Source organism: Phocoena sinus, chromosome 8 (genome assembly GCF_008692025.1).
Source record: "Phocoena sinus isolate mPhoSin1 chromosome 8, mPhoSin1.pri, whole genome shotgun sequence".
In the NCBI taxonomy this organism is placed as follows: Eukaryota; Metazoa; Chordata; class Mammalia; order Artiodactyla; family Phocoenidae; genus Phocoena; species Phocoena sinus.
Genome location: NC_045770.1, coordinates 71,256,171 through 71,276,590, shown reverse-complemented (window position 1 = coordinate 71,276,590; position 20,420 = coordinate 71,256,171). Strand labels below are relative to the sequence as shown.

Sequence of the window (20,420 nt, the reverse complement as noted above, 5' to 3'; positions counted from 1 at the left end):
CTATCCTAGTGAGTGTGAGGTGGTATCTCACTGTAATTTAGATATTATTTTTAATAATAATAATAATTAGAAAAAGACTTATTTTATAGAATCAGATATTAATTATGAAAATTACTGCTGTTCTTTTTAGGAGACAGTTGAAGGAACTACATAGTGCCTTATATTTTTTCATTGTTTTATGACTGCTATGGCAAATTCATTGGTTCTATGGAAGTAAATTTTAACTTGTTTTTAGAGGGAGCAGAACATTTAACAAATTGAACCAATGGTTGGGTTCCTTATGAACTGGATATAAAGTTTTACAAAAATATGAAATTCAGTTAAATTTGATTCTTGTCTTCAAGGAGCTTTCACATTAGGACAAATATAAAACAGGATGTAATGATACTGGTGTTTGGTTCAGACTAAGTACTTAGAAATGCTAGGAGGGAAGAAATGTTTCATACTGAATATTCATAAAAAACATTGTAGATGAAGTGGCATTCCATTGGGCCTTAAAAAATTAATAGATCTTTGACTTGTGTTGTGAGGGAAGGTTAGGAGGAAGACATCGAAGACAAAGATTCAGAGGCAAGATAGTTCAGTTTGTGTTTCATAGGAACAGGATATGATTCAAACTAACTTGGACATAATATTCACTTGGGAAGTTCTGGGAAATACTATTGGATTAGATTGTGGTAGACTTGGAGTGGCAAACCAGAGGATTTCTTTAGAAATATAAAAATCCATTTTTCAGGTAGTATGGTCTATTTGCTACAATACTTGTTTCTGTAACACAGATTAACTTCTGTAATTGGTAAATATGGGATTGATGTCAGTATAATGGGGAGGTAGCATTTGTTCAAAAATAATCTTTCCCAGCATATTAACATTTCAAAGCAATCTAGAACAAACTCTCATAATTAAAGGGAATATCTTAGTAATACAGGAAAATATTAGGAAAACACTGAAAGTCCTGCAGAAGTGAAAATGGTGGCTACAAGAACAGTTCCACATTCCACAGGGTTAAGCATTCTGATGAAACAGTAAGTGCAGACAGAGAAGACATTTCTGTTTGCATTAAGAACTTTGGTGAAGAAGTCTACATCCTGGGGTATATTTTTTTTTTTTTTTTTTTTGGCGCTACGCGGGCCTCTCACTGCTGTGGCCCCTCCCGCCGTGGAGCACAGGCTCCAGGCACACAGGCTCAGCGGCCATGGCTCACAGGCCCAGCCGCTCCACGGCACGCGGGATCCTCCCGGACCGGGGCACGAACCCGCGTCCCCTGCATCGGCAGGCGGACTCCCAACCACTGCGCCACCAGGGAAGCCCCTTCATCCTGGGGTATATTTTTAACTTCATTGAAATTGGTCTTCACTAGAAGCAAATGCCCTTCAGAATCCATATAACAAATTAGGAAGCAGGAGCTCCAGGGTTTAAGGAGGCTTCAGAGGATCAAAGACCATAATTCAAGGTGCAAATTCAAGTAGAGATTTAACTGCACTAGTGTTTCTGTAAAGACTTCTTATTGTTTTAGTTAGGGCTTTGATTACACTTTTTTTTTTTTTTTTTTTTTTGTGGTACGTGGGCCTCTCACTGTTGTGGCCTCTCCCGTTGCGGAGCACAGGCTACAGACGCGCAGGCTCAGCGGCCATGGCTCACGGGCCTAGCCGCTCTGCGGCATGTGGGATCTTCCTGGACCGGGGCACGAACCCATGCCCCCTGCATCAGCAGGTGGACTCTCAACCACTGCACCACCAGGGAAGCCCGATTACACTGATTTTTGAGTAGTCTGCCTTAACTCTGTTTTTCCCATGAGCTCTGTTATTTGTAGTAGCGATTTTTCTAGAACTCAGGGCTGGTCACTTCCCCATGTACATATCACATTCTAGCAGAAGGGGCTCTGCCACATTATAAAAGCAGTAAATTAATAAAGGAATTGCTGTCCTGAATTTTCAGTTTAATTTTCTGACAAAATCTTGTTTGTCATGGTTATGGAAATCCATTACAACTCTTGAAATTTATATACTATGTTCTCATTCACTCAAGTTTTAATTGAGAAGGTTCCCATTTTAATTTTAAAGGAAATTTACATTTGAAATTTGTGCTAAATCAAGTATTTTTACGTAGTAAGTCGAAACACCTCTAAATGGACTCTGCTGCTTGGCTGTGCTTGGGTAGTGAATTTATCTTCCTAAATGTTGCACACAAATTTTGATCAGACATAAACTTAACTTTTGAAGGACTGTCAGGGTGTTTGTACAAGTTTATTAACGTAGAAAATGCCCACTAACTCCTAAAACTCATTCTCTTATATAAAGAACCAGATGCTTTCTTGGAATTTGAGACCTAAGTTGAATATATAGAATTCCTGGTTTATTAGAGCAGTCCCAAATGGGCTTGATATCTTCATTTTCTTAAAATAGAGCCTAGTCCTTTAATTTCATTCAGCTGTTAACTTTCTGAAGTGTTCATTTCTGGAAGATTTTGAATGGAAATGTCTTTAGCGTTCCATTCTTATTGACTGATACAAAGTACAGCCTATTTCTACTTTTTTTTCCATCTACACATGTTTTTATTTTTATTCAACTATAAGCAAATAGCAGAATTAACACAACATTCAGCAACTCCAGACCAGCTTTTCTTACACCGACGAGTGATCAGTTTAACACGTACAGACTTTCGGATTTCTGATGACCTCTAACTCAGCCCCGCAGCTCATCTAGATGGCCAAGCTTTAACAGCAAAGTGACTCTCTCCCTATTGCTTTTTCCAGTATTGCTCTTTAAAGGAGCCAGAGCGGGACACTGACAGCCAATAACCAGCCTGAGATGTATCACGCTGGGGACTAGTGGACATGCCGGCCCCTGCTTGTCTTAGTGAGAGACAGGGCCCTGAAAACAAATGCCAGAAGATGCTGTCACACACAGCCCTGGGCTCGGGCTCACAAAGGCAGAGGCAATCAATCTTTTCGTTTTTTCAACCTCCCTTAAAGATTCTTTGATGCTCTGTTCTAATACTGCAGACCTGGTCTTTTTACCAGAATTTTTTTCCTCTTTAACGTCTGGGTTGTTATATTAACATTTGGATGACCCCATCCTAGTACCAAAGTATCCCCCACCAAAATGGAGTTCAAATTTGATCAAAACATAAACCCGCTAGAATTATAGAGGACAGGCAAAAGGAAAAGACACCCTAAACCTAAATCTTACTGCTCAGGCCTCAGGGCAGGGGGAAGAGAAGAAATCTACATGCATCACTAAACTGAAACACTGCTTGGGAACTCTGGGACGATGTCCATCTCCTGGCTTTCCTCTGCTTCCCAGACAGCTGCTCGTAGAGTTTGGGCACATAGTCATCCCATTTGGCCTGGTAACACGTGCCGGCCCCCGGAGCCCCGAGCTCATACTTTTTGCAGAAATTTGCCACCTTGAATCTGCCGCCGTGGTCTCCAGATTGGTTGCTGAGAATGGGCTCATCACACTTCAGTGGGCTGTCCTGCTCGTAAACCAGCCAGATGTAGTGGTGAAGGCCTGTGCCCTTGGAAGGCCCAGAGCCCACATAATCGGAAAGGATTGTGCCACTGCTGATGTCGTTGCCCTTCATGTTGACCACTAGGAAATGGTGCCATTCTCTGTATTTGGGGTCCTTCCTGCTGGGAGCATCCGGGTCTGTCAAGACCAAAGTATACAGTTTACCTGGATGAAGGCCATCCCATGCAATGCTGGTGGGCCAGTTCTTCACCTGGGTGGGTGTCAGCGCTTTACCCAGCGTCAACCTCTGCCCCGCCGTATTTGACCTGCAGTGGCTGCTGCGGCCTCTCATCCACTTCCTGCAGGCTCCAAGGCCCAGACTGCTTGTTGAGGTCCACGGGCATCACGGAGCCAAGAGGGGCGGACAGCAGGGAAAGCAGCGGGAGGACTCGGCGCAGGGTAGTAGTCCAGACTCCCAGCCCTATTTCTACTTCTGAGCAAGTAAAACCAATGAACTTTAAAATAAGGCTTGGGACTTCCCTGGTGGTCCAGTGGTTAAAGATTGCGCTTCCAATGCAGGGGGCGCAGGGTAATCCCTGGTCAGGGAACTAAGATCCCACATGACATGCAGCCTGGCCAAAATTTAAAAAAAAAAAAAAAAAAAGGCTTAGTTGGCATTACTTTTACAAAGATAGAAATCCATACTTTAAAACTTTGTTACTGATATGATTTATTTTACCTCCATATTTTTGTACATGTTTTCATAAAAATGTGTTTGTGCTATATTGCTATTTAGCGTTTTGGGGATCTTTTACTTTTAAAATAAAAACACTCTTTTTCATTACAGAAAGGCCCAAATGGGACCAGTACTTTGCCAGCTGAAAGTTCTCTTCTACAAGAAATTGAAGTACAGAATGAGGAAGTGGCAGCTTTTTGTCAATCCATTACAAAGTAAGGAATTTTTCTTTATAAAGATTATTTTTTATTAAGTAAATTTTAAAAATTTATCTTAACCAGCTTAGTGCTACTAATTCTAAAATTTTTTAAGTTTTAACTATTTTCTCCTTGTGGCTAAAATGTCAAAACAATCAGTTAATTGGTACATTAACACAAACTACAGTTGAACCTGTTAGCGTTCTGAGTATTTAGAAGGAAAAATTGAGGTCAGACAGTAGATTTCTGATACTCTATTACCGAGGGAGAATATGGTTTAAACATAGAAGTTTCATTAGAATTAGAAAATGCCTTTTTTTTTTTTTTTTTTTTTTTTTTTTGCAGTACGCAGGCCTCTCACTGTTGTGGCCTCTCCCATTGCGAGGCACAGGCTCCAGATGCATAGGCTTAGCGGCCATGGCTCACGGGCCTAGCCGCTCTGCGGCATGTGGAATCTTCCCTGACCAGGGCATGAACCCGTGTCCCCTGCATTGGCAGGTGGACTCTCAACCACTGCGCCACCAGAGAAGCCCAGAAAATGCCTTTTTTTTTTTTTTTTTTTTTTTTTCGGCTGTGCTGGATCTTCATTGCTGCACACGTTGAGGTGCGTGGGCTTCTCACTGCAGTGGCTTCTCTTATTGCGGCGCATGGGTTCTAGGCGCACAGGCTCAGTAGTTGTGGCGCGTGGGCCCTACAGCGCACAGGCTTCAGTAGTTGTGGGGTGCGGGCTTAGTTGCTCCATGGCATGTGAGATCTTCCCGGACCAGGGATCAAACCTGTATCCCCTGCGTTGGCAGGCGGATTCTTAACCACTGGACCACCAGGGAAGTCCCTGCCTTTTTTTCCTTTATAGGGAGACTTAGTTTTGCCATAAACTTTCTAGCATTCAAAATATTGTCCTACTTAGAATTAAGAGATGATATAACAAGCAAGATTAGAGGAGCAAATATATTTTCTGAAGGTTAGAAAAATGCATTTCTAAAATGTTCTTTTAATCCTAAATGTGTCCAGTGTTCTTAATACATGAAGAAACTGAGACTCAGAGAAGCTACCTACCACAGTTTACTCAGCTAGTCTGTAACAGAGCCAGGTCTCCATTACCTCTGGTTTGGTGTGTTTTCTTTCCATCATTTCACTGTGTTAGTGAGGACTTCTGTTATGACTGCAAGAAACCCATCTTAAACTAGCATAAATCAAGGAAGGTTATGTATTGGTTCACAAACCCGTATAGCAGAAAGAGGGAGGATGGGGCAGAGCTCAGTGACCGCAAGATCCAGGAATTCACACACTAATTGATCCCTACTCCCTTTGGACTCTTCTTCCTCCCTTTTCTCCCTGGGCGCTTTCACCATGCATGTTGGCTTCTACTAGAGATGGAGTTTTGAAGGCAGGGAATATAGCCACTGATAGCTTAGACTTTGATATTCTAATGATCTTGTTAACAGAAAGGGAAGAGTCCTTTCAGTCAGCACCAGATAGAAAAATCCCACGGAAGGAGGGAGTGGAACAACAAACATTGTGGCCAACTGGATGAGATCTGTTATCAAAAGGAGGAAAAGTAGGGACTTCCTTGGTGGTACAGTGGTTAAGAATCCGCCTGCCAATGTAGGGAACACAGGTTCCATCCCTAGTCCGGGAAGATCCCACATGCCACGGAGCAACTAATCTGTGAGCCACAACTAGTGAGCCTGCATGCCACAACTACTGAAGTTCACACAACTAGAGCCCGTGCTCCGCAACAAGAGAAGCCACCGCAACGAAGAGTAGCCCCCGCTCACGGCAACTAGAGAGAGCCCGTGCACAGCAACAAAGACGCAACGCAGCCAAAAACAAACAAATAAATAAATTTATTTTTTAAAAAAAGAAGGAAAAGTAGATCACTACTGGGAGATTTATTCTGAATCCAGTATTTTCCCCAGTGTGGTTTAAGCAAAGCAGAGTTTGGGGTTCCCAGATCATTTTCGAGTATATTCATCATTTTTATGATATGGGACTTATTATATTTAACTAGATTTTCTAGACTATTGGTAACGTTTCATTAAAATTCTATCTTCCTGTGTGTCACCTTTTAACCAGCATTCCTTTTCTTCAGGATACCTTAGGGAAAAAAAAGAAGAAAAATATCAGTAGAGTCACTTTTTCTTTCCTGAAAAGGTTACTTTTTTTTTTTTTTTTTTTTTTGCGGTACGCAGTCCTCTCACTGCTGTGGCCTCTCCGTTGCGGAGCACAGGCTCCGGACGCGCAGGCTCAGCGGCCATGGCTCACGGGCCCAGCCACTCCATGGCATGTGGGATCTTCCTGGACCGGGGCACGAACCCGCGTCCCCTGCATTGGCAGGCGGACTCTTAACCGCTGCGCCACCAGGGAAGCCCAAAGGTTACTCTTAACTGTGTTTTTAAAACTCATATTTTTCAGTAGACGTTTAAAATAGAAGAGACATTTAGGTGACTGAGAATGCAAATTGCATGTATTAGAAATTACCTGTGCCTTTATTCCATTATACCATTATGTATGTGTGGTTAACAGTTTGGAAATAATCTTTTATCTTAATGGTTTGGTATTAATCTGATATGTGTTTTATCTTAATGGTTTGGTATTAATCTGATATGTGTTCATCGAGTTTTTAAAATTTTCTTTCCAAACAAGCCTTGTCTATTTAGACTATGTTGAGTGACTATTGCATTTAAGCTTTGCATGTTGAGAAATTAGGCTCTCTGTGATCTGCCTTTTTTTCTGCATTTGAATCTTAGTGTTATTTACACAAACTCTGCCACTAAGCTAAAATGATCATTTTTATTTATGTGTGCACACGCGCGCGCACACACACACACACACAAATGGCTTATGTAATATTAAAACCTCAGATGAACTAGAGACAATGAATTCTTTTTGTAATTTATTTCTGTTAGAGTGGGATTGCAACAAATGTTTCAGAGAAGTAAGAGGGAGAGGTGTTTTTGAAGCCATGTTCTAGAAAATTCTTTCATTCCCCTCTGACCTTGGAGATTGGAGTCAGGAGAAGTCTTGATGTCTTGAAGAAATTAATGTCACTTTCTATTTTTTCCAGTACGCAGATTTTAAAAACAAGTATTTATACTCTTAGTAAATGCCTCATTTTTTGAAATCTCCTAAAATGATTAATTTCATTATTTTAATTCAGCTATGACATTAGTGTAAGATTGTCAGGATGATATTTGTTTACAGTTAAGCCTACTTCTAGGCCTTTTGTTTTTTGCTTCTGTGAAATCAGGGAGTTGGACTAGTGATCTCAAGGGTCACTTCCAGTTTAAAGTTCTGTAAAATACTTTGAATCGGGGCATTTAATTATTACTGCATTTTTCTTGTTTTTATTTCTTTTTTTTCTTTCCTTTCACACTCATCATAATTGACAAAACTTGCTGTATCTACTAGTTACATAGGTCCAGAGAAAGTTCTCAGAGGAATGTTAGATACCAGTGGAAATTTTTGCTGCTTTATTTGTGGTCTCCTAGGGTAAGATGAAAAACTACACTTTACACTTGTCATTCTGAATAGCCTTTAATTTCCTTTCCTCATATATGGTTCCAATCTAATATTTATATTCTACAAAAATGTCTTGATCCCAAGGATTCCCTGTAGGTTTTCACCTCTGCATTTAGTTAATTTTATTCTAAATGACGCTGACTCAAGTTTCTTATAAAGTAGTGTCAATTCAATTAAAAACCCTCATTTTAAAAAATTATTTTAAATTTATTTTTGGCTGTGTTTGGTCTTTGTTGCTGTGTGTGGGGTTTCTCTAGTTGTGGTGAGCAGGGGCTGCGCTTTGTTGCAGCGTGCAGTCTTCTCATTGCCGTGGCTTCTCTTGTTGCGGAGCATGGGCTCTAGGTGCACGGGCTTCAGTAGTTGTGTGGCACGCAGGCTCAGTAGCTGTGGCTCGCGGGCTCTAGAGCACAGGCTCAGTAGTTGTGGCGCACGGGCTTAGTTGCTCCGTGGCATGTGGGATCTTCCTGGGCCAGGGCTCGAACCCACATCCCCTGCATTGGCTGGTGGATTCTTAACCACTGTGCCACCAGGGAAGCCCAAAACCCTCATTTTTATATGTAACTTTTTATCACTAGAATTTTTATCCAGTAAATTCTTGTTTTCTGAACTGTCATCAGGAATTTCTGATTTTCCTTTTATCATCCTTAAGGATTTCTGAAAATTGAAGGCTTCCTTGGATATAGATAAAGTTCTTTACCGTTTTATATATTAGTTAGCTACGTGATTTGCTGTGAGTATCTTATTTCATATGGTATTTCTTGTTTCATAGGAAACAAGAATACCAAGTATGTGAGAAACAATAAAAAATCTTAGGCTGGGTCCTGTGAAGGTCTTGTCATTGTGTTACAGAGGGGTAAGCTTGGCAGCAATCAAATACTTGAAGGTAATGTGTCCATATCTAAAGGTGCATTTCCAACATCAATTTAAGTTTATTACTTTATATTACCTTTTTTTCAATTACATTTCTTTTTTTTTTTTTTTTTTTTTTTTTTTTGCGGTATGCGGGCCTCTCACTGTTGCGGAGCACAGGCTCCGGACGCGCAAGCTCAGCCGCTCCGCGGCATGTGGGATCTTCCCAGACCGGGGCACGAACCCGTGTCCCCTGCATCAGCAGGCAGGCTCTCAACCACTGCGCCACCAGGGAAGCCCTACATTTCTTTTTAATATTGGATCCTTTGTGGCACTTAAGATCACAGTGCAGAAACCAGATTTATTCATTTATTCATTTATTTGACGAGATGCTTATAACGCTTACCATGTACTAGACACTGTTCTGAGTGTCCTTATAAACTTAATTCACATAATTCTCACAACAACCCCATGAAGTTAGTAGTAGTATTATCCCCATTTTATAGAAGAGGAAACTGAAGCAACAAGGAGATTCAATAACTTGCCTAAGATTACACAGCTAGTAAGTAGTACAAACAGGATTTAAACTTGGGAAGTCTGACTCTAGCAGTAGTGCACAAATAGTTACACTTGCTGCCTGCCTCTCCAGAACCTTTCTTATTGTCAACTCAAACTATTTTATTCTGTTCCTATAACTTGATTATTTTAATCTCTACAGAAGCGAATAGATAAAACTTCCAGCATTCATTCCGTTTATAGCCCTGTGAAAAGCAGATGGGAGAAGTGGAATTTGTCTTCCAACTTCCAGAAGAAAGTCAGTTAAAGGAAGCCCACAGGCTTAAAGAAGGCATCAAATCCTCCTTTGTCTTCAGATAATAGGAGTGCTATCTGGAGATGAGCCATACACCTGGCTTATATATTTAAATTTAAACTATTTTGCTACTATGAATACCAGGAACGCTTCACAGGCAATTTTTTTGCCATTCCCTAAGTCTTAGAAATCACTTTGAGGGAATAAAGGCCTCATAGCACTGTAAAAACCCATTGTCTATGTTTTTCTGTCATGCTAACAACCAAAAACAGTGTGTAGGAAAAAGGATGTCAGAAAAAAAGATTTTAAAAAGACAACAAACTTCATCCCTCTGGCAATTACAATTTAGGTCTATCACCTGTATTGTCAGTGGTTCATTAAAAATGTACATTTTGTGAAATTATACTGTTTAGCCAAAAATCTGAAGCAGAGAACCTCATTTAATGCTGTGTATCCAGTGTGTGTTTTGTTGATGTTGATAGTGTTACCAAAGCTGTCCTGGCAGTACTTAATCTCTTTCCTCGGATTCTGTTTTTTAAAAGCCAAATGCCGGTGTTTTGATGTTTTGACAGGGCGTTCATTCATTGCATTTCTCCTGAGCTGCTCTAGAATTGGACAGTAACACAGAATTGAATGGCTATAAGCATGCAAAGCCTTGTTCAGAGGTCTCAAATGCAGCTTTCAAAAAAAGAATTTAATTTCTTGTTTTTTGTGAATAGATTGAAGACCAGCTTTCCATATACCAATCACTGCACAAATCCAGGCTATTTGTTAAGTCCAGTCACAGTGCAAAGAAACACATGTGGAGAAAATGCTAGCGTGAAGGTCTCCATTGAAATTGAAGGATTTCAGCTACCAGTTACCTTTACATGCGATGGTAGGTTCATAGTTCCCCAACGATCTTGTTTTGCTCTGATTAGGGAGAAAATGTTTAAAATGTTAATGTTATCATTCTTTTAATAAACTGACTCAGTTATCATTAGGTATCCTTTAAAAATCTCTGTGTGTGTGGGGGGTAAAATACTTAACATGCATTAGTTATCCTTTTCTAGAAATTGGCGTTCATATGGATAGTTTTGTGGTTTGGGTTAGAGAAAAAACAGTTTACTTTTATAACTACATATTTCTCTGAAAGATGCTGAGTAATTTGGTTAATCAGTGGCTCTTGGCCAAAGCCCAAAAGCATTAGCTAGCAAGGCTAATTATAGTCCTATTATTTATATTCTAAAGGAAGACTTATTCTTTTTAAACATACCTTAAATTTTGGTTTGGGGAATCATATGCAGTAAGAATTAATACTAAAATTGAAGGAAAGTAAGGTCAATAAGCTTCTTGATTGAGATAAGCATGGATAAGCATTGATAGCAAATGTTTTGATTTGTATCAAATTTTGACTTGATATATCAAGATCTGATTCATTTAAAAATATATCAAATGCCTATTGTTTGGTGCTTCATAAATGCACATTTATAGTGTACATCTCTTTTAAGAAATGTAACCATTTTATAGTAGAAGTGCTTTGTGTGTTTAAATAATAACTGTTATGATACATATAAATGTGTTCAGAAATGTAGCTGTTGTATTAGATAGAGGTTTTATGGCCTTTTCTGCCAAGCTGTTAGTTTTCATGAATTCTGAATGTAGTCACTGTCTTCTAAGTTGAACATAAAAGCTCTAAGTATAGAAATAGGTTACTTTAGTTTTTAATGGTTTGTAATCTTAGTATCCAGCTATTGTGAAGAATGATAATTGAATAATACTTCCTACTTTCTATATTTTTATACTTCATTGGATAATTTACCAGGCAAATGTCAAATGTTTAAAATGGTGATTCTTTTTCCTTATGATTTGGTTTAAATAATTGTTTGCTAGACACTGCTAAATGTCATCCTTTTTGGAGGAGTCTGTAAAACAGAGGTGGCTTTCTTAGCTTAGATCTGCCCTGTCTAATACGATAACCACTAGCTACATGTGGCTATTGATTACTTGAACTATGGCTAATATAGATTGAGATGTGCTATAAGTGTAAAATACACACTGGATTTCAAAGACTTACTTTGAAAAGAGAATGTAAGATATCCCATTAGTAATTTTGAAATAGCAATTATATGTTGAAATGATATTTTGGATATATTAGGTTAAATAAAATATAATATTGAAATTAGATTCATCTGTTTCTTTTTACTTTCTTCAACATGGCTACTAGAAAATTCTAAATTATATATGTGACCTGCATTATAGTTCTCTTATATAGTGCTGTTTTAGATTGTAAGACATACAGTCTGAATAGGTATATACTTAGAGTTGAATGTATACAATGAAAATGATGACTAACTCTTTTACAGTGAGTTCTACTGTAGAAATCATAATAATGCAAGCCCTTTGCTGGGTACATGATGACTTGAATCAAGTAGATGTTGGCAGCTATGTTCTTAAAGTTTGTGGTCAAGAGGAAGTGCTACAGAAGTAAGTATTCATTTAATTATTGAGCAACATTTTTGGAAATCTCATTTTAATGGATTAAATTAAAAAAATTTCAAGTTAAATTTATAATCTAAAACCACATTGTGTCCTAGTGAATTGGTTTATTGGATCAGTTAACTTATATTAAGATATACGTTGTCCAAGACATCGTGTCTAAGACAGTAGAGGATCTTGCCCTTAAGAAGCTGATAGTCTTAGATGGGAAGAATGGTGGGCAATTGGTTGACAAGTGAATTTAAAGTTGTTTTTCTTTCTGCAGAGAGGCAATAGTTACCTCATTAGGGACTCCATTTTCCCTTTGTAGCATGCAGTATTACTTTATACACAGTGTTTAGCTGTGATTTCCTTTTAGTTGCCTGAAATAATCATTATATGAATCTTTTTCTGAACCTACTAGAAATGCTCTGTCCCTGTTTTTTTTCTCGTTTGTCTTCATCTTCTTTTTTCTTTGCTTTAACTCTTCTCATGTAGAATTATTTCTCTATTTAAATGCTCACACTTGGTTAAAAAAAATCTCTGTATTTTACCATTCGCTTCAATTCCTGATGCAGATACAATTTACATTTTACTCTCACCTGTATAATTTCTAGTTTGAGGAGAATAACATTGATGAATAATTGATATATTTTAACAGTAATCATTGTCTTGGAAGTCATGAACATATTCAAAACTGTCGAAAATGGGACACAGAGATTAAACTACAACTTTTGACCTTCAGCGCAATGTGCCAAAATCTGGCCCGAACAGTAAGTGTGTACCCTATAACTGAATTGCATTTGGTTGAATCTAAATAATTTTAGATTAATTTAGATATTATTAAATATTAATTTTAGATTAATATTAGTTTAGATTAATATATAATTCTAAATAATTGCTAATCAGCCAATTTGCAATGTGTACGTGCTCTGAGAGTTTTGGGTTTGACTGGGAGTGAGGCACGCTTTATCCCCTACAGGATAAAGCAGATGTGGGGAGAGTTTTAGCAGACCGGGGGGAGACTTTCAATCATGGAGGTTTAGGTAGCATACTACTCAGAGTTGGAGGCATGTTTGAAAATCAAAGTGGAAGAATTATAAAAGTTTGGCTTGTAATAGTTTTACACAAGTTACACAATGAAAACATCAGGGTCAGTCAAGGGGAAATGAGGAAGAAGAAAGATTTTGAATGCTAAATATGGTTTTGGGGAGAAAAAGATCCACATTGACCTTTGCACCAAACTGAGAAAAATACATTATTTTTCACAAAATGAAAACTAATTCTCTGTTTTAAAACTATAGTACTTTCTTTTGAGGTTAAAGCAAAATAGAATGCAAGAAATTAGACCATTTTATTACTGTATAAACACTTGATGACTTTTAACCTCTAAAGAGAATCATTCATTTGGTAGAATTTTAGGAGGAAAAATATCAATCATTTCTACTTTCTCTTTTCTTTATTTTCCTAGGTTTTGCTCCTATGTTAGGTAGAATTTATTTCACTTGGGTGGAAACTATTTCACAAAACTCAGTACATTTTAGCAATCATTAGTAACTTCTCTTTTCAGTTTCTTAAGGCATGATGTTTTTGAGTATTTTGAATAATAAGGGTTATGGTTGAAGAGACCAGTGCCTTATTTATTGAAGGTAAGGTAGAAGGAAATTTGATTATCATTATAAAAAATGCAGAAATTCAGATGATCTCTTCTCATCTGGTTCCCACCCCACCTTCATTTGGCTGTCAGCCATCTTTAAAAGTGCTTTTAGCTCTCCATTCTCTCTCTATAGCAGAGGCCTCGGTTCTCAAAAGTCACTTTCATTTCAAGAATTTATCATACGCTTAACCTTATTTAATTTGGCAATAGAAAGACCAAAGAATGGATTTCATTATTTGGTAAACATTTGTCTGTATGTTTATTTAGGCAGAAGATGATGAAACACCTGTGGATTTAAACAAACACCTGCATCAAATAGAAAAACCTTATAAAGAAGTCATGACAAGGTGTGGCGTCTAAAACATTAATTTCAGGTTTTCAAACATTACTTTTGGATGTGAATGCACTTATTTTGGTGAATAAAACAATCATTTTTGCATATGGTATCTTTCAGCCACAATAACTTCTTTATTTCAGACATCCTGTTGAAGAACTTTTAGATTCTTATCACAACCAAGTGGAACTGGCTCTTCAAATTGAAGTAAGTCTTAATTCACATTTTGGCTTGATGATTTAAAGATTCTTTTCTCTGTACACTCTTAAATACTAATGTTGGAATTAGATTAAATATTTTAGAAGGACTATTTAAACTATATTCTTGAAGTTGATAACTTGTTTTCTGACCCAACATATTAACAAAAATTCTCAGTAGTGCTTGAGTTACCTGAGCTTTATTACTAAGAGGAACCTTCACTTCAATTCAAAAAGCATTTATTGAATACTTGCTATATGCTAGATGCTGGAGTTATGAAAATGAATGACCTAATCCCCACCTACCAGGAACTTAAAACTAGCGATGAAAGATTTAAACAGAATTTCAACATAGTAAATGTAGAATAGAGGTGTGTGTTGGCGTCCTTTGAGAGATTGATGAGGGGCACTTCTCCCAACTTGAAGGTTCAAGGAAGGCCTCTAAGAAGAGATGCTGCCGGAGCCAAGTCTTAAACAGTATGAGTTAGCTAGAAGATAGTTGGGAAGGGCATGTGAACAAAAATACATAGGTGCGATACATATGTGGAAGTGTAAGCACTTCTCTAATACAAAGTGTGAAGTGAAGGTTGAAAGATGAAATTGGAAATAGCCAGATATCAATTACCACCATATAATTCACGTGAAGGAGTTTTACTTTATTCTCCAGATCGGGGGCCATATCCAGTCCACTTCCCATTCTTGTAAAGAAAAATTTGGGGGACACAGCCACATCCATTTGTTTACATATTTTCTATGACTGCATTTGTGCTCTAATACTAAAGTTGAATATTTGGGACAGAGACCATATGTCCTGCAAAGCCTGAACTATTTACTATTTTCATTTTACAGGAAAAGTTTGTTGACCCCTCCTGTAGCCATTCAAGGTGTTTTAAGCAGAGGGTAGGAAGTGGAGTGCGGTGGGGTGGGTGACTTGTTTAGTCTTGAGCTCTGAAGTAACTCTGGCCAAATTGTGGAAGTTAAATTTAGGCTTGGCAGGATTGGTTTCAGGGAGACTACTTAGGAAAGTTTTTGATAGTAGTCCAGGTAAAAGACAGTGAGTGTGGTACAGGTAAAGAGGAGGGACTGATATTGTTAACAATATTTAGTAGATAAAATTGGTTAGATTTTGATAGGTAATGAGATGTAAGAGAAGAAGAAATAGTGTAGGATGACCTCCAGATTTCTAGCTACTGTTATACTTTTTATCAATATATAATTATGTTGATTTATCCAATAAATATTACTGAGTATCTCCTCTCTCAAGGCACTGTTGTAGGTGCTGAGGATGTGGCAAGGGACAAAAGAAACTAATCCTTGCCCTTTAGAGAATTTACATTCTAGTTAGAGGAAACAGAGAGTAAAATAAACTAGCAAGGTATATGTTATATCAGGTGGTAAGTGCTATTAGAGAAACATAGAGGAGGGTAATGTTGCAATTTCAAATAAGGTAATCAGAGAAGGCCTCATTGAGAAAGTGAACTTGAGTAAAGAACTGGAGAAGGAGAGGAAGAAGCTACCTGGTTATCTGGGGGAGAAGTGTGCCTGGTATGTATAAGGTCTGCTAGGCTAGAATAGAGTGAGGAAGGGGGCAATAGTGGAAACAAATGAATGAGGAAGATTTTTTTTTAGTCATAGGAGAGAGAATGATGACTCGGACCAGAAGTGATGAGACGGGGTTGAATTCTGTGATAATTTTGAAGTTAATGCTAGGAGGATTTACCAATAGATTGGATGTGGAGCATGAGAGAGAGAGAGAAGCATAATTCCAAGGTTTTCTACCTGAGCATTTGGAAATTTGGAGTTGCTTTTAGTGAGATGTAAAAAACTGAGAGAAGAACAGGTTTGTGGGGAAGATCTGAACTCAGTTTTGGACATTACGTTTGAGATGACTATTATTCATCCAAGTAGTGATATTGAGTAGGCAGTTGGATATGAGTCTGGAATTTAATGGAGGAGATCCAGGCTGGAGATAATAAACTGGGGAATCATCAGAATATAAATATTTTGCAGCCATAAAACTGGATGAGATCACCAAGAAAACCACTGCAGGTAGAGAAAAAAAAAAAAGTTCAAGGATGGAGCCATGGGTATACTCCCATCTTATAATAGAACAAAAAATCCACATCCCCCTGCAGCAATCACCCTACTTCTCTGTTCTCCTTATAGCAAAACTTGAAAGTTAATCTGTTTTTTCTGCTTACACTTCCTCTCTTCTCATTCTCTTATGAACCCACTCCAGCCAGGCTTTCATTCTCAACGGTTCTCTGAAACTGCACTTAAGATCATCAAGGACTTCAATGATCAGGATTCCAGTAATAAGTTCTTAGTCTTTCTTTTTCTCAACTTTTCTATCGTGTTTGATAGAGTTGATCGTTTCTTCCTTCTTGAAACACTCACATGGCTTCTGGGATACCACATTCTTGGTTCTCCTACTTCCAGTGTCTGCTCTGTGTTCACTCTTACTTGTGGCTTCAGAGCTCCTTATGATCTCCTTATCTTCCTGACCTCTATAACATTAGAATGCCCAGGGTGCTCAGTTCTAGGACCTCTTTTCTTCTCTCTGTATTCACATCGTAGGTGATCTCGTTTAATCTCATGTCCTTAAATACCCTACATATGTTGATCATCACTTCAGATTCAAATGTCTATTACTTGATATTTTTATATGAATGTCTGACATCTCAAATTTAAGATATATGAAACTGAATTTTTATGCTATCCTTCATATCTATTCATCAGTCTTCCCCTTCTTAATAAATGGCAACTCTGTCCTTCCATTTGCTCAGGCCAAAACCTTGTAGTCATATTTTATTTCTCAAGAAAAAGATATTTCACATCCCATATGCAGTCTCATTCCTGTCAGCTCTGCCTCGAAAATACATTCAGAATGTGACCACCCTTCATCACTACCAAAACTATACTCCTAGTCAGCTATAGTAGTTAACAGCAGTTCCTTACTGGTCTTCCAGCTTCTACCTGTCCTTCTATAGCCTGTCTTCAATAGGCAACCAAAATTATCTTTTAAAAATAAACCACTAAATGCAATGTGGTATCCTGGATTGTATCTTAGAAGAGGAAAAATACATTAGTGGAAAAACTGGTGAAATCTGAAGAAAGCCTGCAGTTTAGGTAATAGTAATTGAATGAGTGTTAATGTCTTAGTTTTGACAAATTTAACATGGTTATGTAAGAAGTTACTTAACCCATTTTCCTTTAATGTTGAATGAGAACTCTCTTTACTATTCTTGCAACTTTTCTGTAAATCTAAAATTGTTCCAAAATAAAAAAATTATTTAAAAAAATGAATATAATCACAGAAAGCAAATGTAAAATAAGAGAAAATCAAAGCCAAAAGTTGGTTCTTTGAAAAGTTTAATAAAATTTGTAAACCCTTAAAAATATTAAATCATGCCACTCTTTTGTTCAAAATACTGTTTACCATCTCAGTCAGTAAAATTCAAATCCCTAATTGTTGCTTCAAGGCCCTACACATTCTGACCCACTACCTCTCTGATCTGGCTTCCTACCCCTTTCTTCCTTTGTTCTAGCTGATCTGCAGGTATGCTCCCCAGCTGGGACCCTTGTGCTTATCCCTTCTTTTAATGCTCTTTCCCCAGATACTTGCATGACTTACCCTTTCAGTTTATTAATGTCTGTGCTCAAATGTTGTCTAATCAGAGAGCTCTTCACTGACCATCTTATCAGAAATAATAGTGACTCTGTATAGCTTTATTGAGGTATAATTTATATACTATAAAATTTACCCATTGGATGTGTACAGTTCAATGATTCTTTTAGCAAATGCATAGAGTTGTATAATTGTCACTACAGTCCACTTTTAGGATATTTTCATCACTCCCAAAAGTTTCAGTGTACTACTTTCCAGTCATTCCCCATTCCCATCCTCAGCCCCAAACCACTACTGATCTGGTTCCCGTCTCAGTAGATTTGCCTTTAATGGAGATTTCCTGTAAATGGAATCATACCTTATGTAATCCTTTACATGTGATTTCTTTTACATACCATACTGTTCTTAAGCTCTGTCCATGTAGTATGTATCCACAATTTTTTTTTATTGCTGAATACTTCCATTGTATGGATATACCACATTTTATTTATCCAGTTACCCAATAACTGACATTTTGAATGTTTGTAGTTTTTTTTTTTTTTTTTTTTTGCGGTACGCGGGCCTCTCACTGTTGTGGCCTCTCCCGCTGCGGAGCACAGGCTCCGGACGCGCAGGCTCAGCAGCCATGGCTCACGGGCCCAGCTGCTCCGCGGCATGTGGGATCTTCCCGGACCGGGGCACGAACCCGTGTCCCCTACATCGGCAGGCGGACTCTCAACCACTGCGCCACCAGGGAAGCCCTGTAGTTTTTAATTATTATGAATAATGCTGCTATAAACATTCATGTATAAGTCTTTGTGTGGATGTATGTCTTGATTTCTCTTAGGTAGGTTTATGGGAGAGGTCAGGAAGTTGCAAAGTTTTGATCCCTCCTGGTCTTAGTTTTCTAGGGATAAGATGTTAATTTATTTCACTAAAATGAAGTTAGGGTGGTAAGTAGGGGTTTTGAGGCAAGGAATAATGGTTGGCTTCATCTTCTAAGGGGAATGGGAAAGAGAGCTGACCAGGGCTTGTAAAAGGAATGTTAAATGGCATGCAGATGCCTGCTGAAATTGGAGACTGTTGGATCTTTATGGTTGTGAGATTTTCTTTAGAAGAACTAGCTGCCTGGTAGAAGAAGCAGAGAAGTCTCTGAGCTCAGAGAACAGGTTTGGTCAGAATGAGGGTGTGAGGGCTGGAAGCAAAGGAGATTATGATCAGAATATGGTATTGTGGTTAAGATTCTGATAGGGTACAATTATGGGGTTGAAGATGCTGTGAATTTTCAACATTGACATGTTTTTTTGGCTGTGTTGGGTCTTCGTTGCTGCGTGTGGGCCCTCTATAGTTGCGGTGAGCGGGGGGCCACTCTTCGTTGCTGTGCATGGGTCTCTCACAGCGGTGGCCTCTCCTCTTGCAGAGCATGGGCTTCAGGAGCGTGGGCTTCAGTAGTTGTGGCACAAGGGCTCAGTAGTTGTGGCTCACGGCTTAGTTGCTCCGTGGCATGTGGAATCTTCCCAGACCAGGGCCCGAACCCGTGTCCCCTGCGTTGGCAGGTGGACTCCCAACCACTGCACCACCAGGGAAGCCCCACATGGACATTTATGTAACTGAGGCTTCTTATAGAATATAGAGATAAACGTCCAGAGCAAAAATAAGGCATGTAGTAGGGGAAGTGACCACATGTCAGTGGCAAGGCAGATCAGTCAGTCAGGGGCCAAGTCAGGCAACAGAAACTATAGTAGTTTTTTGAACAGGGAAATTTAAAGAATTGTTAATTAGTAAAAGGTAATTAATTACTATAAGGGGTAAAAGAGGACTGAAGCGGGAGTTGGCACATTATGGCTCACATGACAAATCTGGCCCGTTTTTGTAAATAAAGTTTTATTGGAACACAGCCTTACTCATTCATTTATGTTATCTGTGTCTGTTTTCATGCAGAGTTGAATTGTGACACACTGTTTGACCCACAGAGCCTAAAACATTTGCTGTCAGGCCTTAAAAAAGTGCCAGCCTTGCTCTGAGGGGGTCCAGAAGTAACAGGTGCAAAGAAGCGCAATTATCAATTCTACGTTGAGGAGTAATGTGGATAGTGAAGGAACTTTGAGGACTTATGACAGAGCCTCTCCCTCAGCCCCAGGCTGAAATTTGGCCTCTTTGAAGAGGGTATGGCTATCACAGGAGCACACAGGTTGCCTATGGCAAAGAAATTTGGTAGAGCTGTCAGATTGGAGGAGCATGGCTTGAGGGTACAGCTGGAGTGGGTTGTTGAGGACCACTGGGCTTCCATACTGAATTTAAAAATAGAGGACTGGAACCCTGATGAGAAGTACCTTCCTGCTGTTATTGCCTTTGAGTGTCCTTTCAGTGCCCTCTATTGACAAAACCTAACATTGTGCTAGCTGGCAAAGGAGAAATGTTTGTAAGGTCAAGTTCTCGTATCAAGAGTAGAGCAAAGAAGGGTGAATTTGGAACTGATAGACAATAAATTGGTAACTGGCATATAAAAAATGATGGAGAATAGTATAGGAGAATGGCACGAGCCTCAAAACTGGAAAGGTTTTTGCATGAAGGTGGAAGAGCAAAAATAAGAAATACAAG

The 20,420-nt window shown here is 38.7% G+C and overlaps 2 protein-coding genes across 2 annotated transcripts in view; one reads left to right on the top strand and one right to left on the bottom strand.

Moving 5' to 3' along the window:
- The window catches only part of PIK3C2A (phosphatidylinositol-4-phosphate 3-kinase catalytic subunit type 2 alpha), a 106,724-nt gene that overhangs the window by 45,558 nt on the left and 40,746 nt on the right, over window positions 1-20,420 (top strand). The window contains exons 3-8 of the mRNA XM_032641584.1: window positions 4,300-4,403; window positions 10,287-10,444; window positions 11,913-12,033; window positions 12,686-12,797; window positions 13,949-14,028; window positions 14,159-14,222. Of these exons, the coding sequence (XP_032497475.1) occupies window positions 4,300-4,403; window positions 10,287-10,444; window positions 11,913-12,033; window positions 12,686-12,797; window positions 13,949-14,028; window positions 14,159-14,222 (639 nt within the window). The remainder of the gene's footprint in view (window positions 1-4,299; window positions 4,404-10,286; window positions 10,445-11,912; window positions 12,034-12,685; window positions 12,798-13,948; window positions 14,029-14,158; window positions 14,223-20,420) is intronic.
- Window positions 3,202-3,856, bottom strand: LOC116757647 (phosphatidylethanolamine-binding protein 1-like). Its single transcript, XM_032639613.1, is given in 2 exon segments — window positions 3,202-3,751; window positions 3,753-3,856. Coding segments are annotated over 2 exon segments (654 nt in total).